We start from the raw sequence: 27,033 nt of genomic DNA, 5'->3' as shown, positions 1-27,033 counted from the left end.
AGGAAACCAATTCTAAGCAAGGGCCTACCAACAGCCAGAAGCATCTACCTCTGTGAAGAGAACAGCTTCTTTTTACCCCCTCAAGTTTTGTATTTTAAGCACAGGCAACACATTTTGCAGTACACACAGCATTAAAGCCATGGGTCCTTGACAATTTTGGAGGAAAGATGTTAAGCCAGAGTCAGCTCCATGACAATGGCCCCAGCAGGCATACACACATTGGAAGAGGAAAATACAAACCAGACTGGCACTTCTCAGCAGACCAGAAGTAAGGGAGGCCTATGGAGAAATCGCATGACTTAACCCAAAGAAAAGCCAACTGGTAGCTCTGGAGGCAGCACACTCCTCAGGAAGTACTAACCCTGTAACTCTTAGATGTCGCCAGAGGGTCGCTGTACAGGGAAGAAGACTGCTAAGAAACAAAAACAAAACAAGTAAGGAAAAAAAAAAGAAAAGAAAAAGAAGAAAAAAATGAAAGGGAAAGAAAGAAAAAGAAAGAAATGGAGAATTGATCTCACCATCAAGAGTAGAAAATTTGTTTATTTTATACTCCATAATTCATTAGAAATTCCTAAATTTAAGGTAGTTAAGTGACACACAAAATGAGAAAAACTTAACATTAGAAATCTCTTTGAATACCAGTTTTAAGGGATAAGAAAGAAAAACACTTGGAACAGTTTTCTATAAATGTGTTTCAGTTCTACTGGTCTTTGAACAATGATGTTAGGAGATGGGATGGCCACCTAAGAAAACACTCAGGAAAAGAGGGCCATGGCACAGGGAGTGTGGCAGAAAGTGGCCACATCCCTGCCACCAGCAGCTCCTGTGACATCTAAGGGGCTTATTTACCCTGACTATGGGAAACCAGATAAGTGAGCTCTGAGTTATTGCTATAAACACTCTTTTCCAAGTAGATTAGAAAACCTATATTTCAAAACAAGCCATGGACAAAGTACCTTAATTAGATAAATTGTACCCATCACAATGAATCCATGCACTAACAAGGGACAGCATTTTTAAAAAAGTAACTAAATTTTTTTCCTGATATCATCTCAAAACACAATTTTCAGTTCTTTTTCACCAAGCCCAACCAGACATGAAAAATAGTATCTTGGTTATGTATGCAGGTTTTGACAACTAAATTACTTTAAATGCACTGTGGTCCATATATTTAATGTGCTTTAAATAATATGATATGCCAAATGCTTTTAAAAAACAAGAGGTCCTAACATGAAATAATTACATTCTTCTCATTCCACTTAGAGCTTAAATTTTCACATGTACAATTTTAGTAAAATTGTACTGATGCCTACAACTTATTTTGAAATGCATCTCCCCCAAGAAGACGGACTGATGGATAAAGGAACAGTCAGACAGATAATTAAAATGTTATTTGTAAAATCTGAGTGGTACATACACAGGTGGTTACTATAAAATTCTTTGGACTTTTTTTGTATGTTAAATATTCTTCATTAAAAAAATTGGAAAAATGGTACTCATTTATAAACATAGTGATTCAATAGTTCCCATCACTTAAAGATACACTCATACACACTATATAAATTCAGTTACCATAAAATAATATATACAGCCTTTCACAGATTAGTTCTAACTAGTCAAAATACAAAACAGGGGGTTAGAAATGTGTTAAAGCTGGATAAAACACACGAAGCCAAAAAACTTGTGACAAACCCGAGTATAGTAGGCAGAGGTGGGTTTGCTATGTCTAAGACTGCTATAGTTTCTCTGGTCAAAGTAGAGGCCACTCTGCAAAAAGCAAAATTAAACACATTTTTCTTAGGGTAAATGCTTTAACCTAACAACACACAAAGGCAAAATCGGATGGTGCCAAACTGCTTCTCCTCAAAAACAAAATTTTAAAGCACTGAATTATATTAAGTAAAAGTCAAAATAACTATTTTAAGTTTCTCAAAAAAGGCTAATATTAAAGGTTAACTGTTTTCAAATCAAGTCATTACGAATTTTTTTAACTTCAAAAACAAGAGTATAAGCCCTTAGACAAAATGGAATGGAAATAATAAGTGATTTATTACCATGTCATATTTAGGAATTCCTAAAAAAAATCCAGGGTAAATAAATAATTTATAATCTTTTATAATCTATTTGGCGATGCCACAGAAATTATTAAAGTTATTTTTTTCAAAACTCCTTCTAATCTCATTATTTGTCAAAATAAACTGATCAAATCAGAGAGAAATGTGAGCACTAAATACGGGTCTGGTCTTAAACATCCATGGCAAGTTAATCTTCAATACACTACACCAATTATATTACTGTGATTGCTTGAGGGGGGAAAAAATCCCCTTTAAGATTCTACCTTTTTGTAAATGACTGTTGAGGGAGGAATAAATGCGTGATGCCTGGGACCCATTTAACATCGTGTCCCCCCCCCGCCCCCCCGCCCCCGAGATGCATGCTGTTTTAAACAGTGGTCAGTGACCACTCAGAAGGGTCTGTGACAGAAGGACCGGCCACCCGCTGCCCCCCCCATTTCCTCCTTTGTCTCCAGGGTCAAAAGTACCATCATTCATCTTTTAGAGAAAGCTTTTTAAGCCAAGCCAGTTTTTATGAACACAAATAAATGATTTGTGCACAGAAAAAAAAAAAAAAGATTCTACCTTTTTTACTCAAGGTTAAGTAAATCCAGGCAATCCCTGACTGAAAGACTGCTCCTCCACTGTTGACACTGCAATCGGGGACACCCCTACTCCTACCCCACCCCTGCCACTCCTGGCCCTGCCTTCCCGCACCGCACCCTCCTTGAGGCACCATGACTCACCTCTCCCCGGAGCTCCCAATACTCCACCCTTCAGGGCCTCTCGATAAAGTCCTTTCCATTTCATTCTCTCCTCCTTCCTCATTTCTACCAGCTAAGGCCTCCTAACCCTCTCTCCATCCTACAAATGGTCAGAGCCCCTCCCATGGGAACCCTGAATTAGCAGGGAGCTTGGGACTACACTTTCCCTGCCAGTGCTATAGCAACCTGACAGGGAAGAGGTGTTCCCAACACTCCAAATGGGCATTCTAGACATTTTTTTCCTCCATAGAAATGTTGTTCAGCAAGGTCGGCTGGAATGGAGAGCACTGTTAGTTCTATAGCTTAATTACATCATATAGTGAAGAGTTTTCTGCAAGACAACATGGGAGCTCTGCCATCACATACTTTATCATTTCTACCAGGAAATTAATTTCCAGTTCCCCCAAATTTATATCTATAAAAACAGTCATTCAGAATGAAACCTATGAGTTTGGTGGCCTATAATACCACAATTAAACCAATTCAGATTTCTAAAATAAGTACAAGAATCTCACTAAACCTATTCTTAAAGTATATACCTCCAAAGGATAGTTCATAAATGAAGATACATTGTTAATGAACTTCATGTGAAATTTTCCTAACCCTAGCCACTAGAGTTAGCCTATATTAACTTGCTATTAAATCTTATAAGTAAAAAAAAATTATTTTTAAATAAGGTTCAGATAAGTCATGTTTCAGTATATCAAGTTTCAACAATGCCCTAAGAACACACCAATGCAGTCATCAGTCTTAAGTTCCCTAAAAGTAATCAGTGAATTTTATAGCCACACAAAATACTGTGATATGAGACACAACAGAACTAACCAGTGGGTCTTTATGAGAACCAGAAGATCTCTTCTTCATTCCATAAGAATGACTGTAAGAATGACTCTGGAAGTAAATATTGAAATTAACTTCAAGGATCATAAAGTTTAAAAATAATTTAATAAAATTCATCATAAAATCATACACAGAAGGGGCCACATGAGACACAGAGCAATCTACATGCATTCTATTTCCCACCTGTTAGTAAATGATTCCCTGCACTTGACTGGCTAATATTCACAGCCTCTGTACACAACTGTCCATTCAGATCAGTGTCTAGTCAACTAAAGTAAACTTAATTAGAACTCAAAGCTAGGCAGGATATTTATAGGGACCTTCACCCTACACCTCATTTGAGTCCCTCTATCTGCTTTAAAAAGGAATGAGTGACAGGAGAGTCCACTTCCTTCTATAATCCTCTTTACCTAAAGGCCAAAAAAGCAATCCTGTGTATCAACCAAAGCAAGACTGAAAGGACAGAGAGCAAGACATTGCACTGCCTGAGACATGCTCTCAGCCCAACTTAGCAGTCCCACACCATGTGCTGCTCAAAGGAAAACAGCCAATGTTATCTTGAGCAGCAGCAGCATTATTAGACAATACCCCTATATGCCAGTCCTTTGAAAATAGCACAGTCTGAATACATAACCTCTCCTAGGAGTACAGAGCCAAGTGTGTGTAAGGAGATTAAGAGGACGGCGATACTACTAAACAGATCAATTGGCAGATCAGAAGTCCAATCTAGGTATGTACTGCTGGCCTGAAATGGGCAGCTAGAAGTGTCAAAGCTATCAACAGTCAGCTCTACACAAATCATCTGAAATACACCTAGATTCTGAATAAGTGATTATAAACTCATTTTCTTCTTTGCATATGCATATCTTTCCTTTTATACATTACCCTAAATATTTATGAACTGTCTATATAGTCTAAAAGCTAAGGCAATCTACGGACATATTAACCCAAGAAAAACATGCTAACTAAACTTCCTTGACCAAAATGACATCCATTAAAAACAAATAAAATCAGGCAAAAAATGAGTGGACATAACTGCTATTTCAGGTGTCATTTGTCACTGCTGGATGTTTTTACACCTGCTGGCTTATGACACAGACCATGAAACACAGTAGAGCCTGTGCTGTCATAGTACAGAGTGTATTAAAACTACTAGAAACACATCTTCCAGGGCAATGAGTAAGTGTCAGCGGGGTGGCTCATCATTTTAAGAAAAGATATTACTACCAATCTTGGTCCTGAATAGGGAGGCATGTAATTTTTATCTGATTCTGAAATACTAAAAGACAAAATTATTCAAATGCTAAATTATGCCACAATTGCAAACCAAGAGATTTTGCTTTGTTAGTCATACAACATCATAACAAACCTGTGAAAAAGTTAGTCATAATCTATGGTTACCACTATCAGGTGTTTATAAAACAATATTCTACATCCAACACAAAGTCATGCACTACATACTAATGATGAAAGTCTTGATGGTCTATCCTTGAGAGCATCATACTGGATTTCAGGAAAATGAAAGTTGGTTGTATTTCCAAAATCAGATATATAAAGAGGGGGAAAAGTAACATTCATAAAGTTATTTAAAATCACCACTATTTTAAGAGTCCAAAATTATTAAACACAAAGGCTATGACATTTGAATCAAAGAATATTCTTCCCCCTCACTCTTTCCTAGTATAGGTTATTGCTTAATTATATGTATATGCAAAACTTCATGTTCTCTTTCAAAAACAGAATTCATAATTAGTAATGGTAAGATGAGTCATCCTAGTATATTACAACACAATACACCCAAGGAAGACTTTAAATGCAGGAATTAAGTCAAAAGATGTTTTCCTTTGTATTACTATGACTGTCACCATCATTTTCCAACATTTGAACATGGCAATGAAGCAAGAACACATAACTAATATAATCAAGCTTACAAAAAAATACTGCAGAATCAAAATGGGGAGAGTTCCCTTATATCAGTTCGTGGACACACACCTAAAAAATCTCTTTCCTGAAGAACTTTCCCTATTAAAAAAACACTGGACAAAACTAGAAACTTAGTCAGAGCAAAGTATAGAAAGCAAAGTCTACATATAATTGTGGCATTAAATATAAATTAAAGAAAAATATGTATGGAGTTTCCATCATGGCACAGTAGAAACAAATCTGACAAGGAACCATGAGGTTGTAGGTTCAATCCCTGGCCTCACTGAGTGGGTTAAGGATCTGGTGTTGTCGTGAGCTGTGGTGTAGGTTGAGGATGTGGCTCAGATCTGGTGATGTGGCTCGGGTCCCGAGTTGCTGTGACTGTGGTGTAGGCCAGCAGCTGTAGCTCTGATTGGACCCCTAGCCTGGGAACCTCCAAATGCTGTGGGTGTGGTCTTAAAAAAACAAATGACAAAAAAAAAAAAAAAAAAAGAAAAGAAAGAAAGAAAAGAAAGGAAAGGAAGGAAGGAAAAAATGTGAAATTTATAATAAGACCAGAAAAAAAAACATTTCATGTAGGGTTAAGAAAATAATACATGTAACATCACATTTCAAATCTGAGAAGCTGAATTAAATAGTAACTACTCAGATCTGTGGTTTCCTAACTTTGTTTCTTAAGCATTTTGGCTCAGGTTTTTTAAAGTGTTCTTACCCAGAAGAGCAATGAAAACACTAAAACAATGTAAAAAAGAAATAAAAGCAATATACGAGTTTCTTGTGTAAAGATATTTTTTTTTGCAACTCTTACAGCCATTTAGGATCTTAGGCAACACTAGTCAAAAACTTGATCTAAAATAACACTTCTCTAATCGGGATGCAACAGGTGATAGTTCATAAAATCAATTTATGGGTTCAACCAGCATTTTTTCCTTTGCCTTTTTAGAGCCACACCCTCGGCATATGGAGGTTCCCAGGCTATGGGCTGAATCAGAGCTGCAGCCACTGGCTTACACTGCATCAACACCAGATCCAAGCCATGTCTGTGATCTACAGCAAAGGTCATGGCAACACCGGATCCTTAACCCAATGAGAGAGGCCAGGGATCAAACCTGTGTCCTCATGGATACTAGTCAGATTCGTTTCTGCTTAGCCACAACAGGAACTCCTTCAATCAGAATTTTTTAAAAAAAGAGAATATACTGGCATGTATCACATATAGTAAGTATAAATATTATTTTGTGAAACGTGTTTCAATAATATTTTATATACTTATAGATATAGGCACATATCTGCATATGTATACTGGATCATGGCATAAAATATATTTCTTGCAATTTTAAGTCTTATAATATACTTATGGATATACAGGCACATATCTGCATATGTATACTGGATCATGGCATAAAACGTATTTCTTGCAATATTAAGTCTTATAATACACTTGAAGACCAAATTACATTGTTTTAATGAAGTATTAAAATAGCAATTCAAATAGAACAAAGCCTCTCCCTTCATGCTCATAAGCTGGTCATTTATAAAAGATATTGCAGAAACCCCCAAAAATATATTTCAGAAGTATAAGGCTAAGTGGTACATTTTACCACTGGTATAAATTCAGTGAAAATGATATTGTAATAAATACTAAAAAGTACTGGAGCAAAAATATGCATTTGCATGCTTTTCTTATATTATCCTGAAAACAAAATATAAGGCAAGCAACAAAGACTGTTATTACATATGCAAAAAAAATCTTCTTAAGGAGTTCCCGTTCTGGCACAGCAGAAATGAGTCCATGAGGATGCGGGTTCGATGACTCAGTTGCCTCACTCAGTGGGTCAGTGTTGCCATGACCTGTGGTGTATGTCGCAGACGTGGCTTGGATCCCATGTTGCTGTGGCTGCGGCGAAGGCCGGCAGCTGTAGCTCTGATTCGACCTCTAGGCCTGGAAACTTCCATATGCCTCAGGTGCAGGCCTAAAAAGGAAAAAAATTCTTTATCCAAAATTGTCTAAATCGCCTAAAGGTATGTACTTGGTGATAAATGGTGTGCAACAGTGAAATATCATTGTGTGGTAAATGACACTTCATTGAAAATAAAGTTCTCTCTTTATAGAAGTTTTATTTATGTCCTTCCTCAGTTAATAACATCTTTTTTGTTTACTAAAAAAAAAAAAAAAAAACAAAAAACCGTGACTGGGAGTTTCCATTGTGGCTTAGCGAAAAAAATCAGACTAGGAACCATGAGGTTGCAGGTTTGATTCCTGGCCTTGCTCAGTGGGTTAAGGGTCACAGACACGACTCAGATCTGGAGTTGCTATGGCAGTGGCATAGGCTGATGGCTACAGCTCTGCTTGGACCCCTAGCTTAGGAACCTCCATATGCCTCAGGTGCGGCCCTATAAAAAAAAAAAAAGGCAAAAAAAACCAAAACCATGTCTGCTGTTAGTTGTGGTGTAGGTTGCAGATGCAGCTTAGATCTGGTGTTGCTGTGGTTATGGCAGAGCTCCGATCCAACCCCTAGCCTGGGAACCTCCATATGCGGCGGGAGCAGCCCTCAAAAGACAAAAAAAATAAAAAGATAAAGAAAACCATGACCAAACCATGTATTACTCAAACCACACATTCTTGCATATAAACAATTCCATCCTTCAAAACCAGCTAAATTCAATGAAACAATCAGTTACATCTTTTTTCTTCTCATCCTCTATGTAATAACAACACTTTGTAAAAACATAGGATTTAACAAGTTGAACTGAAACTATTTTAATTTTCCTTTTCCAAAATACAATGTAGAGCTCAAGTGGTTACAAAAATTGGGAAGTCTGGCAGGAAAATCCATAACTTGGACATCCCTAACTATTGTTAGAACAACTAAGTAAACAAAAAGAACCCTCCAAAACATGCCAGATGATATTTATGTTGTTTAAAAACAAATGATCCATCAAAAGAGGGAGAACTGAAAATATTAAGGGCTCTAGCTGAATAAAATACTTCCAAACATGCCATTATATCCTACAAAAAATATATATATATATATATTTTAGAGACAAAGCCCAGCGAGTGTTAGTTTCTGTTAGAATGTATCTATTACTCATGCCCCCAGAACTCTGTGCTTCAACAGTGAAAGCGTGGCACTAACACTGTACACTTTTCTGGGCTACACACCATGATCTCCTTCCTTTTGGGTGTACTGGCTCTGCTCCAGTGTGTCCCTGTTATGTCCTTCAATGGGCTCTTCCAGGGATTTAAACAGTGTGGGAGTAGATAAGAAAACACAAATTGCAAGCACATTAAAATTAAATTCATTAAAATTATGCTAAGGTCAATGATACATAATAGGAACTAACACAAACACCAGTAAAAATCTCTACCAATGACAACTGCAGTGTATCCATTCCTACCACTCTGATTCAGTATCACCTCACTCTCTAATTTTGGGCCTCTCCCTTGTAGTCATCTTGTATTTCATTATATAAAGCAGTGACCAAGCATTTGTAAGATTTTTTTTTAAGGATTTTTTTTTTTTTTTAAAGAAACAGAGTGTTTCAATTCTTATCTTGGGGCTTTGACTTAATCTTCCTCCCCCAAACCTACCATTCATACTCTTGAACTAATTCTGCTCTTTTTATTTTTATATAGAACGTAACACTGACGCCATCTCCAGCTCAAATAGCTTCTGACAGGACACCTTTCAAGAAAGCAGTAACTGAAAGTTAACTGGACAAAAGAAAAGATCAAAGTCCTAAGAATAGGGCATAAAACCGTAAATACTTCTGCCTTATATGCAGACACTGCTAATGTTTATATATCACATATAAGGCTTTTTATTTTTTATTTTTATTTTACTTTTTTTCATTTTTGGCCGCCCCATGGTACATGGAGTTCTCAGGCCAGGGATCAGATGCAAGCCGAAGTCACAACCTAAGCAGCAGCTGCACTGGATCCTTGACCCACTGTGCCATTCTAAGGATTGAATCTGTGACCCAGCGCTCCCAAGACACCTCTGATGCTGTTGTGCCACTGCGGGAACTCTTAGACTTTTTAATATAAGTTTCAAAAAAATAATTGGGGAGTTCCCGTCGTGGCGCAGTGGTTAACGAATCCGACTAGGAACCATGAGGTTTCGGGTTCGGTCCCTGCCCTTGCTCAGTGGGTTAACGATCTGGCGTTGCCATGAGCTGTGGTGTAGATTGCAGACACGGCTCGGATCCCGCGTTGCTGTGGCTCTGGCGTAGGCCAGTGGCTACAGCTCCGATTCGACCCCTAGCCTGGGAACCTCCATATGCCTCGGGAGCGGCCCAAGAAATTGCAAAAAGACAAAAAAAAAAAAAAAAAAAAAAAAAAAAAAAAAAATTGGCAGAGAAATATCAAAACCTCCAAATAATATAACAAAACCCCCAAAATTTAGGTGTTTTTAAGTCATCACATTTATTTTCACCCAGAATGAAAGTTGTCTACATATTCAGTTTAATACAGATGGTAAGCTTATTTTGAAAAGCAAATACTTTGATGAAAACTTACAACTCCAAATATTATTTAGTTAAAAAAAAAGGTATGTCAATTATATTCCTTTTAAACAATGTTATTAGTGTGCTTTCAGACATTGCCAGGAATGTCTAAATATTTTAAATGTGCTAAATGTACACATACAAATAAAATATAAAGTTTCCTCTACAGTGTGAAATTTTTTATTAATCTTTAAGTTCACAAACTGATTTTTTTTAAAATACTAGGAGCTTTATTCTTTTTTTCCATAACAGCAATAATTACTGTAACGAAATAAAATACTGTGAGAATTCTAGCTATATCTTAAATTTATTTAATTATATAATTTCCATAAAAGGAAAATCAATCTCATCACTCTATAGACACTCTGGATAAACAATTCCCTATTTATTTAATTGCAGGTTTCTTTTTTGTTTGTTTGCAGATTCATTATTTTTTTTTTTTTTTTTTTTTTTGTCTTTTTTTTTTTTTTTTTTTTTGTTGCTATTTCTTGGGCCGCTCCCGCGGCATATGGAGGTTCCCAGGCTAGGGGTCGAATCGGAGCTGTAGCCACCGGCCTACGCCAGAGCCACAGCAACGCGGGATCTGAGCCATGTCTGCGACCTACACCACAGCTCACGGCAACGCCAGATCGTTAACCCACTGAGCAAGGGCAGGGACCGAACCCGCAACCTCATGGTTCCTAGTCGGATTCGTTAACCACTGCGCCACGACGGGAACTCCCCTGCAGATTCATTTTAAATAAAGGCTCCTAAATTAGGCTGAGCTTGGATGGTTTTACTATTAAGTTAAACTAATATATAATCAAGTTTCCCATACAAATTTAAACATTACTAGCATGATAACAACTGTGTAAAACTTCACACTATGAACATTACAATGAAAAGTAAAGGGAAAAGTAATACATTTTTTAAAAGGAGGGAGATGAGATTATTTTAAAAGTCAAGATTCAACTATTTAAGCTTTTGTTGACTAACTTCCTGTGGAAAAAAAATAATCTCCAAAGAGAAGCATGACAAATGTATTAATCTTGAATTTTTCTCCTGCAAAATCATTCTTCAACTACTGATTAGATTTCTATAAAGGCCTTATAAAAATCTTATAAGTCTAAACTTTTATAATTAAATAAAATATTTATGATCCAAGAAGTAGTTTACTAACTTACTCTATAAAGACAGTAGATTATGTTCACCAATAAGTAATATAACCAGAGTAAAAGACTATTTAAGAACACAAACACATTAACTATTACTACACCAGAAGACACTTAGTTTATTATAGTGTATTTTTATATATTATAGAAGATAGGAACAAAACTAGATTTGGGAAGATTTAACAAATATAGACCTTGACAAGAAAGACAATTTTACTGATGAAAAGTCTAGATGTAAATATATACACAATGTTATCAACATGCAAATTAAAAGCACTGCTCTAAGGTTTAGAGCACAATTCCTTAAGGAGAGAGATCAGTGTCTTGGCGCAATACCCAAGCTTTTAATGAGTGACTTTTCATTTATCTTTTACAACAATATATGTTAAAAACCTGAGACAAACTACAAAATGTTAATCGAAATGCTGAAGGCATGATAATTTCTACAAATATGACAAGACAGTAATTTTTAAAATCAGAAGCTTAATTTTTCCATGTGATAAAACCATAATTAGTCATCCAAACACCAAAATAAATTTTATTTAATAGTCATTTTAAAAAATATGAAAGTAGGAAAAATCTGAAAGTTAGACCCATGCAAGATGTCATTCTATAAAATCAATCGTTATTTTGTGGTGATTTTCCAAAATCAAAGGTTCTTTTATAGAAAAAGAGTAAATACATATGTTAAAAGGTGAAAATATTCATGATTTTAGAACTGATTTACTTATAGCAATAATTTGAGAGAAAGCATGACTTTCCAATGAAAGGATTTTGCCAATATTTTGGGCTTTTTTGTTTTTTTAAAAGCAAAGGGATAGTTTTGCTATTGGAGTGTAAATAACTTAAAATACCAACCCTGTGACTGCCAAGACTTCGAATGGACAACGCATCCTCAACTCCCTGATAAAAATAAAAAAATATATATATAGTAAAGGTTTGTGAGTGACTACAGTATGTTGACAAGGAAAAGTATTAGAGGCAAGTTTGTAGGTTATTACAAACCAGATAAGGACGTTGATGACCGGACCGGTGGGAATACCTGGCCCTTTCTGAATCTTCCTGGGAAAGGAGAAAGTACATGGAGAGTTAATAACTGAACAGAGTTGTCTATCAGAACAAATGAGCAAAGAGCAATCAGTTAAGAGCAAAGCAGCACCTTCCTACAGCAGGCAGGTGTAGACAACTCAACCTCAAAAGCTGCATTGGGGGAAGCCAAGTTCATATATATGAACAAGTATATATATATTTGATCGCTTGTAGAATATAATCTATATATGACTAAGGGAGCTCAACATACCAAGATAAAAATAAGTATACCTAACAAACAGAAATGAGATCAGCATTAAAAGTAGACTTTGATCTATGATCTATTTTTTTCACTATGTTAGTTTATGCAAGGCAGAAAGAAATGTTTATTTTATTACAGATGTAGTGTAAGGTGACAGCTTTAAAAAGATTTGGGTTATAATTTTGTGCTCAGTGCAAAAAAAAAAAAATCTTTTTTTTTCTTTTACCACTCTAACTGGAAAAGAATTAAATGAAACTAAATAAAATAGCCCTGTTTGTTGTTAATATGAAAAACTACTTATAATCAGAAGAAATTAAATACTTTACAATTGAGAGTTACCTCAAATGTCATACCTTATGAAGACTGTAAAAAAATACTGACCACAGCCTAACAGCTGACTAAATTAAATGTAATTCTAAACTTTTCCATATTCAGCTATTAGCACTAGAGCATTAAGTACTGAGTTATGTGAAATTAAATGACTAGTCCCTAGAATCTAATTAACTGTAAGGAACTTCTGACCTGTCAGAATTTCGCAGTCTAAAGTACAAAAGTGGAGTTCCTGTCATGGCACAGTGGTTAACAAATCCGATTAGGAACCACGAGGTTGCGGGTTCGGTCCCTGGCCTTGCTCAGTGGGTTAAGGATCTGGCATTGCCATGAGCTGTGGTGTAGGTTGTAGACGCGGCTCGGATCCCATGTTGCTGTGGCTGTGGTGTAGGCTGGTGGCTACAGCTCTGATTAGACGCCTAGCCTGGGAACCTCCATATGCCATGGGAGCGGCCCTAGAAAAGGCAAAAAATAAAAATAAAGTACAAAAGTAATTTGCATTGACTTAAAAGAGTCTACAAACAACTGTCCAACTGGGTTCACAGCTAATCAACACTGCTTTTTCCAAAATGAATACTTCAACATCCCATGACAATACAGCATGATCACTATGAAGGTGGAACTAATAGATGTGGCTATGCCTGACCATTCATTTCAAATACAGAAACAGTAATTCAACTGAAACATCGTTAATTTAATATTTTATTTTGGTCATGAGTTTTGAATACAATTCCAAAAAACTCCTGGTTGTCATCTGCTGTGTACATTAATGTATTTGATCAAATCTGATCAGAAGTCTATTTATAAGCACCAGCATAATTCAATGATTCAATATCAAATTTGGTGTTCTGATCTTTAGGAATTATTTACTCATTCACATTTTTATTATGTAATAGACACATGTAATTTGTAAGAAGCCAAACAAATATCTTCCTTTGACTATCATGTGATATACTACAAAAGTTGGTCTGTTTGGTGGGGGGGGGTTAGCCCAGTAGAGTAGGTATAGTTTAGTAAGTGGTAACCAGTTCTTAGCTACTAGTTTGATCAGCTTAAAAATTAACACAGACAAGTTAATTCTACCTACATGCCCCCTCCCAATATTACTTGGGGTACTAGAGTGACATGCATGGTTTAATGTCCAATCTTATCTTTATTCTAACCTTTCTTTTCATTTCACCTATCACACAAGGGTGCTTTTTAAACAACTTACCTCTAAAGAGCATATCCCATTAAAGATGCAGCAAAGACAGATGAATTCATATTTATTCTTAATTATGCCTATTATAAAAATAATTCTAAATAGTAATATCTTATTAAGTATTGATATACCTCTATATTTATACAGCTTTCTTTTTGGCCCCATTTGAAAAAAAATAGGGCTAAGAAGAGTTCAGAAAACTACAGGATAAAATGTAAACCATACAGGCTGGTTAATTTAAACTGAGAGAATACAGTTTATCCCATTGTCATAAATGACACCTTAAACCACCACTATCCATCAGAACTTTCTGTGACAATGGACATGTTCTATGTGCAACTGAGGAACTGTATTTTTTTATTTTAATCAATTTAAATCCAAATATAATTACCCACATATGGCTAGGGACTACCATACAAACAGTAAGGCAAGCTCGAAGCAAATTTTTATTACACCAAAAAAGACTTAAAGCACACATTTTACTATGCGCCTGGTATGTAGCACTGTTTTTACATACAAAGACAGGTGTTTAGATAGTCTGCATTCATTTATTTTTTATTTTTATTTTTTTAGGGCTGTACCCATGGCATGGAAGTTCCCAGGCTAGAGGTTGAATCGGATCTGCAGTTGCTAGCCTACACCATAGCCAAAGCAACACGACCTACACGGTAGCTCATGGCAATGCCATATCCTTAACCCACTGAGCGGGGCCAGGGATCAAACCCTTGTCTTCGTGGATACTACTTGGGTTCATTACTGCTAAGCCACAATGGGAACTCCTGGGTAGTCTTATTTACTCCCTCTACCTTGAATACTTCTGATAGTGACAAATAGGAAGAATCAGAACCAGACACGTGTATAAAAAGACAAGATCCCAGCAGCAACTCTAGAATTATCATCATTATTATTATTTTTGCTTTTTAGGACCGTACCTAAAATATTCCTAATATGGAATTTCCCAGGCTAGGGGTCGAATAGGAGCTACAGTTGCCAGCCTATACCAAAGCAACAGGAATACAGGATCCAAGCCGCATCTGCAACCTACACGACAGTTTGTAGCAACGCCAGAACCTGAAACCACTGACTGAGAGCAGGGATCAAACCGGCATCCTCATGGATGGGTTTGTTAATCACTGAGCCACGAAGGGAACTCCCTAGAATTATTTTTAAGACGAAGTGTCCTTAGAGTTAATCTAGCCTGATTCCTTCATTTTATAGTACAAAAAAACTGCAGGACAAAAAGATCAGCAATCAATATGGTCAGAAAACTGTGACCAGCATTCAGATCTTCTGACTCACCAGACCACTGCACCAATAAAGATACTATCCTACCCTGGCTAAATCCAGACTGATTACACAGAAAGAACATGAAGAGAATGGCAAGGTATTCTGCTTTTTACTCAGGGCTTTCTCCTCTTCTGGAATTAAAAAAAAAAGCCTCATTTCCCAGGTGTTTCTAGGGTAGTATTAAAATTGACAACTGGGAATTCTCTGCTGGCCTAGAAGTTAAATATTCCGAGTTGTCACTGCTGTGGTGCAGGTTTGATCTCTGGCCCAGGGAACTTCTGCATGCTGCAGGTGTGACCCCCCACCCCCCTACCCCACCAAAAAAGAAAAAATTTGACAGTTGGTTTTTCTTGAATTAATAGAAGCAGAAGACAATAGAAAAAGTCAACAAACTGTGTTTTTAAATATCAATTACATGGCAGAGTATTCCTCTCTTCCACAGTCAGGAAAACAAAATATTTTCATTGTCCTGAGAGTCCTTATTAGTATCAAGGATCCAAAACTGAATAAGCAGGACAATGCCTTAAACAATGGATGTAAATTTGTTAAGGTTTTCTGGAATGTTATGTTTTAATACACTTAAATTAAATTAATGGAAACGAAGCATACTCTGTTTTTAAAAGTTCACCTGAAGTAAGGGTAAAATGGTTTTATTGAGGGAAAAAAAAAAAAAAAGCCGACAGCCCTGTGAATACACCTGGTCAGCTTCTCTGTCAACAAATACTTAATTTGAGGCAGGAACCATTCCCTCAGTTTTAAATTAGGAAACTTCAGAAACTGCATTTACTCTTTCAGGTCACCAGAATGCCACTGATTCAGACATCTAGTTTAAAAACAGAAGCACTGGCTAGCCTAAGACTTAGCCTTTATCTCCCTGGTCCTTCTACCTTCCAATCCATTATTAGCATACATGATTCTCTCTCATATCTTCAAATTTTTGCTCTGCCAATGACTAAGCAAGTTGCTTACTTTACCAATCCTTTATCACCTGCCTATAAAATGGAGCTAGTGCACTTCTCTTATAATGTGGAAAGAATACATGTGTGAAAAGTGTTGGCACAGTATGGGCACCAATACACGCACTCAATGTTAGCTTCACTCCTGAGACTCCTGCCCTTGATTCCCTGTTCACATCCAACATCCCATTCCCCAGACAAAACAGTGTTAAATCAGGAGAATTTTTTTTTTTTTTTTGGCTGCACCTGTGGCATGTGTAAGTTCCCAGGCCGGGGACTGATTCTGGACCACAGTTGGCGACCTATGCCACAGCTGTAGCAATGCCGGATCCTTAACCTACTGTACCACAAGGGAACTTCCAGGAGAAATTTTTAACATGGGAAGATTCTTCCTTCTAATAATTGGTAATCCAATTGTTTGTATATGCATTTTTATGTTGTTATACATTAGTAATTTATATTTTATATTGTGACTATCACCCACCAACTTCTACCATAACTTCCTAGACAGAATGTAGCCAGAGAGACAGGGATAAGATAAGTGAGAGGAAAAATCAGTTTAAAAGGAGTAAAAGCAAGTGTTGGAAGAGGTTAGAACCTTAATTATTCCCATCTGAAACTAAACCCCACCTTCTTTGCATGTGCAAATCCTAGCTATTATTATTCAAGACTCGGGTTAGTTGCCACCTGCATTTTAATCCTCTAACACAAACTGCTCCCCCTTCCATGAAAACTGAGCACACTCACTGCCTGAACTGTACACCTTTCACAGAAATTAAATATATACATAAATATATATATTTATTTATCTTCCTGCCCTTTGAATATAGGAATCAAATATTAGATTTTTTCTTTTTTTTAGGGCCAAGCCCATGGCATACAGAGGTTCCCAGGCTAGGGGTCTAACTGGAGCTTCAGCTGCCGGCCTATGCCACAGCAACAGCAACGCCAGATCCAAGCCATGTCTGTGACTTACACCACAGCTCATGGCAACACCGGATCCTTAACCCATTGGGCAAGGCCAAGAATCGAACCTGCGTCCTCATGGATGCTAGTCAGATTTGTTTCCGCTAAGCTACAACGGGAACTCCCAAATATTAGACTTTTAACATAGGCTTTTCTTCTATTTAATGTTTTGGCCTGCCCTAAGATATTAAAATCCTGGGCAATTTAATTTGAGAACTGTATACATAATTAAAAGAAAAAAATTAAACTAGTATTTCCACTTTTGCAAATGAAAATTATTTCTTTTATTCATGCAAAACATTCTTAAGACACCATTGGTAATATTCAACCAGTTACATGCAAAAGACACTTTAAATAAAAATAATTAAGCCAGCATTAGTAACAAGGACAGGTTTCACTCCAAAATAACAAACACAAACACAAAGAGTTACTTTATTTTAAGCAAAGATCTTTTTTATTTCTCTCTTTTCTAAAGTATCACAATGAGAAGTATGATAGTTTTAAATTTGTAGGCCAGTATGGTCATAAATAATTTAATTCTGGATATACCTCAAAATGCTACTACAGAAGGGATTTGTTTAGGAAAGTTGCTTGTTAGTAGCAATTAGACAGTGGTTCTTAATCTTTAGGAATCACAGATTCCTTTGAGAATCTGATAGAAATATCTGGGCATTTCAATGGAAAGTATACATATATTCAAAATCTTGAATGAGATTTTAAGGCTTCATGGCCTATCTCCCAAGCCTATTCACACACCCAGCTAAGAATCCCTGCAATAGGAGGCAGTGGGGAAGTTATCAACAGTGAAAAAAGTTCACATTTAGGAATGATTCACAGGAACCAGTACTCTACTGGTTACAATTTGCTCTTGTAGCTAACAAATTTGGGAGTGATGGTAGACTGGAAAAGGAACTGAAAGAAATGAAAAAAGAAAAGTAATTTTCAGAGGAGATGAAAGAATGACTGGTCATTTCTCAGTTAAGACCCTGCTGACTTCATTTTAAGAAAAGAGAGAAAGGAAGAGTGGGGAGAGGGAAGGGCTGGCAGGGGTGGTAGGGAGTTGGGGAGGGAAGGAAAGAGAGACTGAGGAGAGATAGGAAGGGGAGGGGAAAAGAAAGGGACAAACTTAAGGGGGAGAAGAACAAACCCACAGAAACAAAACACATTCATCTACTCAAATCTTTCTTGGTCAGGAGCATTCATGAGATGAGTGTGAGGCTATAACTACAACAGAAAGGGTTGGACATCACGCACACATTTGGTCTGCTATAGGCAGAAGAGACACTCTCTGACCTTTAGGTTCAAACATGCCGACACTTCTACTTTGCAAACCATTAGTCAATGTTTTACTTTGAGATTGTATTATTTTAGCAACTGATCACAACATGCAAGGCAGGCAATCCTGGCCTACCAGCCACTTCTGAATCTGTCCCCATTTTCCATCAAAGGAATGATGAGAGTGCTACAATTGCAAAAGTTTTATAAACTAAAGTTCCCAACATACTGCATTCTACTAAAAGTCTTAAAATTAATCATGTACATTTACTCTGAATAACAAAGATTGTTAATTCAAAGTTAGGTTACATATTCAAAATACAGAACACATTAAGCTAAACATGTTCAATAATAAAGAGATATATGGCCCTCTGTAATTTAAAGAACTATAAATAAAAATAAAACTTACACTTAATAACTGTATCCTTATAGTTCACTATAATTTTAGTAGTATAAAAGACAACCCATTGTAACGTTTTCACTTCAAGCCAAGAATTGCATTTAATATCTGAGGCTATAAAACATGTTAACTGTTTTTGGTTTTGTTCTTGAGCTTTGATAATAAGAACTCTATAAATATCTCTTTAACTCATTAACAGAAGATACTCCACCAACCTCAAAATACAGTGTTTAATACAGCCCCGCAGGTTTCTTCCCCTCCTCATACTAATACAACATCAGAAATATATTTTATGGGACTTTTCAGAGCCAGGTCAATGTCAGAAGGAAAGAGTAAAAAGAATATTTCTTTCATTTTAAGGCATCCCAATTTCTATATGCTCACTTAGAAAAAAAAATTTTTTTGCTTTCCTTTCTGATAATAAAAATGTACTGAAAGTATTAACTATAGAAAAGTATAAGAACATAAAACTAACCATAATTCCACCATAGATAAACCACAGTATTGGTTTATCACTTCTTTCCAGTAGGTTTTGACCTATACCTGGATACTAATTTTGCAACACAAAACTGGAGTCCCACTAGTCTTATAGTTGTGTTCTTCCATTTTCTTATATGAATTTTCCTCTCTGTTATTAAATATGCTTACAAACTATAAGAACTGTATGGTTTCACAGAGATTTACAATGTAGATATAATCAGTCAAAATTCTAGGACATTTAGGACCACAATAAGTAACTATCATTTCTAAGCCTACTTTAGCTACTATAAGTACTTCTAACAATAATAACTTTTAAAAACTAAGAGCTATGTATGTTTTGCTGTTACAATTTAAAACAAATATTGCATTTAAATTGTTGGCATAGAATGGCATGTTAAAATAAATACATCAAGTTATTCTATTCCCAGTGTTTTAAAAGGAACTAGATTTACTCCAGAAGTAAACCAGTCAAGTATTGATTTTTTTGAGACTAACATAAAATTAAGGCTATTCCACCAAATTACCTCTTTCTGTTGCCGTTCCAGTTCTCTCATGCGAATATCTCTTGCTTCTGCCCGGGCAGCCCGTTTTGCTGCCAGCCGTGCCTCTGCCTGAAAAGTAATATAAAGATTCAACTTATTTAAAAACCACCACCACAACCACCACATGTCCAGACCAGCTTTGAGGATAAGGAGCAAATGGGATATTACTTTCCAAAAAGGGTGAGAGAAAAGATGTCATCCATCAGCAGTTTGACTAACTTATCCAGTCAACTCCTCCTCCGTACTCATTTCTTTTTCTAGTCTCAGAGTCTCTCCTGAAATTTGGGCCTTTACCTTCAACTGCCTGCCTTGATTACACATTCAAAACATTTCACATAATTCATTGTAAGTTTTTCCAAACTTGCTTCTTCCAGAATTTCTTTCTCCATCAATTCAATCACACACATTAGAAACCTCAGGGCCAGCCTCTATTTCATATTAGACATTGCCAATATTTAGTCTCCAAGTATTGACAATTCTCTACTACTACTAAGTTTCTCTCTAACCCATCTCAGCTTTCGTTTTTTTTTTTTTTTGCTATTTCTTGAGCCGCTCCAGCGGCATATGGAGGTTCCCAGGCTAGGGGTTGAATCGGAGCTGTAGCCACCGGCCTATGCCAGAGCCACAGCAACGTGGGATCCGAGCGGCGTCTGCAACCTATACCACAGCTCACAGCAATGCCAGATCGTTAACCCACTGAGCAAGGCCAGGGACGGAACCCACAACCTCATGGTTCCTAGTCGGATTCGTTAACCACTGCGCCACGACGGGTACTCCTCAGCTTTCTTTATGCTCACTCTTCCTACTTGTTTCAGGAACTCCTCTCTCTCTCTCTTTCAAATGAGATATAATTCACATACCATCAAATTCACCACTTTAAACCATACAATTCAGTGAGTTTTTTTTTAATTCTCCCCTCCGCCCCATTTATTGAGAAAGGATTAACATATAACATTATGTAAGTCTATTTACAACATAAAGATCTATTACATGTCTGTGTGTTTTGAAATGATTGCTACCATGTAAGGCTAGCCATGGTGTTATTTTTTTAATTATTAACTTTAAAAAAATCATGTGCCGAGGAAACACCATCTTAAAGTAAATTTTTAAAAGATGGAAAAACAACAGGGGCCTATAGAAATAGAATCCAAAAACATATTGTACTTTTGTGGAATTAGTAAAATTGCATTGCATTATCCACACTGAAGATTGTCCAAGACAGACTGGTTGGTGATGTCAATAGATACCATTAAATCTGTAATTTGTTTGGCACATCTTGACAATGCAAAGACAGTTATTCTAGTTAAAACAAATGGCTGCGGTCTGTAATGAGGAGTTGTTTAAGCCTTGTCATCTGCTAAGAAATTTGGCAAGTTCATTTTTTTTTTTAATTTATTGAAGTATAGTTGATTTACAAGGTTGTGATAATTTCTGCTGTCTAACAAAGAGATTCAGTTATATATGTACATACATCCATTCCCTTTCACATTCTTTTCCCACATAGATTATCACAGAATATATTTTTTTACAGAATAAAATATATATATTTAAACACAATTATATTCAGACAATTATATCATGGATCTTAAGAAACAGATTAAGTGTCTCCCTCTGGAAAAGTGGAATGGAAAATATGCTGAGACAAATAGGAAATTTATTATATGCTTTATCCCACTGTGTATGGCTTTCATCTTTACCATTTAGTATTATCTACTACATATCAATTTTCTTTAAAAATTAGCATTATATTAAAATTGTATATATTATGCAACTAAAATTTATAAAGAAGAAAGCCTTATATACCCTTAAATATTTTACAATATTTTTACAATAATACACCCTCTGAAAAATAAGTAAAATATAAAATGGAAAAGAGTTTTTAAGTATATTCATATAAGTTGCACAATTATCACTACTATCTAATGCCATATTTTCATCACCCCAAAAAGAAAACCTTTACAAATCAGTAGTCACTCTCTGTTACCCAGCCCCAGCCTCTAGCAACCACTCACCTACTGTCTCTATGAATCTGCCTCCTTTGCACTTATTGTACAAATGAAATCATACAACAGGAATTCTTTATCTCCTGCTTGGATACTGCAACTGCCTCCAAATCCATCTACCTAACTCCAGATTTTGCCCTACAATTAATCTTCTATGTGGTCACATGATTGCCAGTCTGACTTTCAAAACACATTTCTGATCATGCCATTCATTCTGCTGTGTAAAATCCTCCAGGGGCTCCCTATTACTCATGGTTAAAGCAAAAATTCCATAGACTAGTACAAAGAGAAGACAAGAGAAGAAAAGCAAAAATAGAAATCATGTTTCTCCCAGGCAGACCTCCACTTATGTCCCAGTAAGTGCCCTGCCTCCACCAGTTGCATCCATCTCCCTCCTTTCCTGGACTCCATCTCTCCTGCTGGGATATTAAGCCTCTCTTCATAGACTGTTGGCAGGAAATATTCTCCCTCCTCTCTTATTCAGCCAACATACTACCTTCTATGAAGATTTCCCCCAGTCCCCCTTTCACAGAATAATCCTCTATGCACATTTTCCCACTGTGGCTTATCACACTGTATTAAACGTGTTATGTGGAATTATATGATATTAAAATTACATGCTTCTGTCACCCCACAACTTTCATGCCTCAGTGTTTGCTAAATATACAAAAGGTTTTCAGGCCATGGGCCAAAGTATCAAGGAAATGAGCCAAGGAAGTAGCTTGATATACCACATGCAACTAAAAAATTCTCTCTCTTGTTTCTTTTACAGTGGTTTCCTCGGTTCTTGGCCACATCTCTGATTCAAATCCCTGCCCACCTCTACCCCACCCCCGCCACCACCAGCTGATAACTACGTAGCTGCTTCTTCCCAAGCTGTTACATTTCTGCCCAAGTCTCCCACTAGGAAGAGACTCAGCCAATGTTTAAAAAGGTCTACTGTGTATAAGCAATTATACTAAGCACTGAAAATACAGAGTAACACATGCCATTGCTATCCTAAAGATTCACAGTCTAGCTGAGGGAGATAAACCCAATGCTTAAACGGAAGGAAGCACACAGGAAGAAGCAATTAGTTTTGCTTGGCAAGGAAGGTCACAGCAGGCTTCTAAGAAGAGACAGTTTAACAGCTACTACTTATTCAACTATTCCAATTTTGGCAATTTCCTAGTCAGTTTAACTGGCCTTTAATAGCAAAAACCCTGCAATGTAAACTGTCATCTACCAACCTCAAGTCCTCACGCTGACATCACCAGAGCAATCTGTCTTCTGACATGGATTTTACATTGGTGTCTATCTTTTAAAAACGTACCTGGAGTTCCCGTCGTGGCGCAGTGGTTAACGAATCCGACTAGGAACCATGAGGTTGCGGGTTCGGTCCCTGCCCTTGCTCAGTGGGTTAACGATCTGGCGTTGCCGTGAGCTGTGGTGTAGGTCGCAGACATGGCTCAGATCCCGCGTTGCTGTGGCTCTGGCGTAGGCCGGTGGCTACAGCTCCGATTCGACCCCTAGCCTGGGAACCTCCATATGCCGCGGGAGCGGCCCAAGAAATAGCAACAACAACAACAACAGACCAAAAAAAAAAAAAAAAAAAAAAAAAAACGTACCTTCCCCACCTTCCTCAGCCCTCTATGAATGCTCATGACTTTCTTACCAGAGTTTGTATTTTACAGCAGATAATAAGTACATTTTAAAATTACAAAGTATCATTTTTCTGGGGAAAAGTTTCAAACCTCCTTTTTTTTTTTAATTTAAGAAAACCAAAGCAATGTGTAGGAATTTTCATTTCCACTTATATTAGCTTCACACTTGTAGCTTCACTAAGAATTATCAAGAATGCCAATTTCATCCCTCTAAGATCTGTGGCCAATTCTGCACAATCTATTCTAAAACAGGACCTTTCTCACCAAATCTAAATTTTAGGTAACTGATACCTATTCTCTCATACAACTTTTTGCACAACAAAAGGGAAAGGACTTAACTGCTGTGTAAAAGCAAGAACACAGGCTTCAGAGCCACAAAAAACACCCTTCCTTTTGTTACTTAGCCACCCTTATGCAAAACTCAGATGTTACTTCCCTGGGTACTGAATAAGGCCAGTTTTACAATGATAAAGAGGATGTAAATCTACTTTATCTGTTTTTCTTTCTCCTCATTGCTCCCAGGTGACTGATAGCAGGAGTAGCAAGGAGCTAATGGTGATTCCAATCTAGTAGACAAGACATGTACACTGTTCTTATACTGACACCTGTGGCATACGGAAGTTCCCAGGCCAGGGATCAAATCTAAGCTGCAGTTGCCACCTACACCAGAGCTGTGGCAACACTAGGTCCTTAATCGTTACACTGCTGTGCTGGGGACTGAACCCACGCTGCCACGAGACAATGCTAAAACCTTAACCAGCTGCACCACAAGGGGAGCTCCCTATACTGACATATTTTTAAATAGTCAAATTATAGGTACACAAAACTTGTTTCTAAGTAGCAACACTAAGCACTTTCCCTTCAGAATACAATTTCATGAAAGAGCTACTACAGATTCATTTTAACCCACTCTGAAATATATACATATATAAAAAGCTAAGACAAGAAAGAACCACAAGGATTTAATAAATTCAAAACAAAGTTGGTTAAAAAAATTAAACACAGAATCACCATTTGATCCAATAATTCCATTTCTGTATACATACACAAAAGAACTGAAAGTAGAGACTCAAAGAGATATCTGTACACCAACGCTCATAGAAGCAGTCTGTAATAGCCAAAAGATTGAAATAACCCAAATGTCCATCAGCAGATAAATGGATAAACAAAATGCATTATGCATACACAATGGAATATTATGCAGTTTTTTTAAAAGGAAGGACATTTTGACACATGCTACAACATGGATGAATTTTGAAAACACTGTTAAGTGAAATAAGCCAGACACAAAAGGACAAATATTAACTGATACTTAGGTACCAAAACAGTGAAATACCATGAGGATAGAAAGCACAACAGTGGTTTCCATGGGCTGGGGGGTGAGGGAATGGGGAGTTACTATTTAATGGGTACAGAGTTTCAGTAAGGATAATGAAAGCATTCTGAAGGTTCAATGGGTTAGGGATCTGGCATTGTCATTGCTATGGCTCAGGTCGCTGCTGTGGCGTGGGTTTGATCCCTGGCCTGGGAACTTCCACATTCTGTGGGTGCAGCCAAAAAAAAAAAAAAATGTTCTGAAGAAGCAGAGTAGTGGTGATGACTGCACAGCAATCTACATGTACTTAATGCCACTGAACTATATACTTAAAAGTGATTAAAATGATAAATTATATTTTACCACCAAAAAAAGTTCATGTAAAAATTAGCATAAAACATGAATGAAATCAGAAGTACTCAGGAACTTAAATCATTTAAGTATTTGTACAGTCTTTATACTGATAAGGCCCAAACTTTTAAATGAAGTTAATAGGAAAATTCAGGAACTGGAAATTTAGGTTCAGAAGTAACTTGTGAAATCTAGTAAGCACTGGACTAGGTTTCTAAACATTATCCTGATCATTATGCTTTCATATATTAGGCACATAAAAGCTGATTAAAGGAAATCATATGTAATTGGACAGGTATGGAAATTTATTCATCCTAGAGCTGTGAAGATAAAAACACAAAAAGTAAAGACATATTTGTATAGAATTAAATCTATTTCTCACTAAATGCTTGGGGCATGTGGAGAAATAAAATGACAGCAAAAAACTGTGGGCCTTGTTCACCCCTGGAACAAACACTTTAGATTGTGTTAAGTCATAAACCTTCTAAATTTGTTGAATGTTCACTTTATCACTCAACTAATAATTAGGAACCATACAATGAAAAACATCAGAACTAAGCATGTACTATGGTTTGAGTGCTTCTACTTGAGGGACTCTTCCTCTACCATCAGAATTTTGTATCATGGGAGTTCCCATTACGGCGCAGTGGAAATGAATCCAACTAGGAACCATGAGTTTATGGGTTCAATCCCTGGCTTTGCTCAGTGGGTTAAGGCTCCAGCTTTGCTGTGAACTCTGATTAGACCCCAAGCCTGGGAAACTCTATGTGCCATGGGTGCAGCCCTTAAAAAAAAAGGATTTTGTATTATGTTGTTTTGGCATTTAAGAAAAATAAATGAGATGCAGTAAAAAAGACAAATACAGCCGACTCTTGAACAACATGGGTTTGCAGTGCATGGATCCACTTATACACAGGTTTTTTCAGTAGCAAATACTATAGAACTCCATCATCCACAGATCAGAGGAATCATGGACATGAATGGCCAACTATAAGTTATAAGGGGATTTCTGACTGCAGGGAGGGTCGGCACCCCTAACCTCCATATTCTTCAAGGGTCAACTGTAACTTCATTTTAGAATAGGCAAAGGATTTGGAGAGACATTTCTCTAAAGAAGTTATACAAGATATACAAGAGCACACAAAAAGATGATCTATGTTATTAGTCATTAGGGCAACGAAAATAAAAACCACATTTAGATACCACTTCAAACTCATAAGGATGCTATAATTTAAAAAAAATGGAAAATAACTAGTATTAGAGAAGTCAGAACACATTGCTGGTGGAGATGTAAAATGGTGCAGCTGCTACTGAAAACAGTTTAGCAGGTACTCAAAACATTCAACATAGACCAAAAGACCTGGCATCCACCTTTAGATACCTAAGGGAAATCATGTCCACAAAAAACTTGCATGTAAGTATCTCTAAACAGCCTCCGAAATGGAAACAACCCAAATGTTCATCAACTGATGCATGGATAAACAAAATGTGGTACCACCCGTAGAATGGAATATTACAGAGCCATAAAAAGGAATGAAGCATTGATATAGGTTACAACGTGGATGAACCTTAAGAACATTATGCTAAGTGAAAGAAGCTGGAAATGAAAGGCCACATATTGCATATTTCCACTTTTATGAAATGTCCAAAATAGGACATTTCCAAAAACAGAATGTAGATTACTGATAGCTAGGGGCTGGAGCAAGGGGAAGATGGAGAGTGACTGCTAATTGGCATGCGGTTTCTTTTCATGCT

The 27,033-nt window shown here is 36.8% G+C and overlaps 1 protein-coding gene across 50 annotated transcripts in view; it reads right to left on the bottom strand.

Annotated features, from left to right (window-relative positions):
• LRRFIP2 (LRR binding FLII interacting protein 2) overlaps positions 1-27,033 on the bottom strand; it is a 121,347-nt gene that overhangs the window by 54,390 nt on the left and 39,924 nt on the right. For 8 of the 50 annotated variants that reach the window (XM_084987766.1, XM_084987776.1, XM_021071647.2 and 5 more), the window contains exon 3: positions 19,949-20,035. In XM_084987766.1, the coding sequence (XP_084843892.1) occupies positions 19,949-20,035 (87 nt within the window). Of the gene's footprint in view, positions 1-240; positions 280-361; positions 413-1,692; positions 1,768-3,643; positions 3,710-5,119; positions 5,162-8,744; positions 8,814-12,096; positions 12,142-12,243; positions 12,301-18,680; positions 18,732-19,948; positions 20,036-27,033 lie in introns of all 50 variants that reach the window. The other 42 variants (XM_084987762.1, XM_084987772.1, XM_084987773.1 and 39 more) reach the window with 14 other exon arrangements.

Source organism: Sus scrofa, chromosome 13 (assembly GCF_054392235.1).
Source record: "Sus scrofa isolate SSC_HxYL_T2T_F1_AM1 chromosome 13, Sscrofa_HxYL_maternal_Yorkshire_Landrace_v2.0, whole genome shotgun sequence".
NCBI classification, from domain to species: Eukaryota; Metazoa; Chordata; class Mammalia; order Artiodactyla; family Suidae; genus Sus; species Sus scrofa.
Note: the sequence above shows the minus strand (reverse complement) of the source record. Positions and strands in the feature narration are given on the sequence as shown.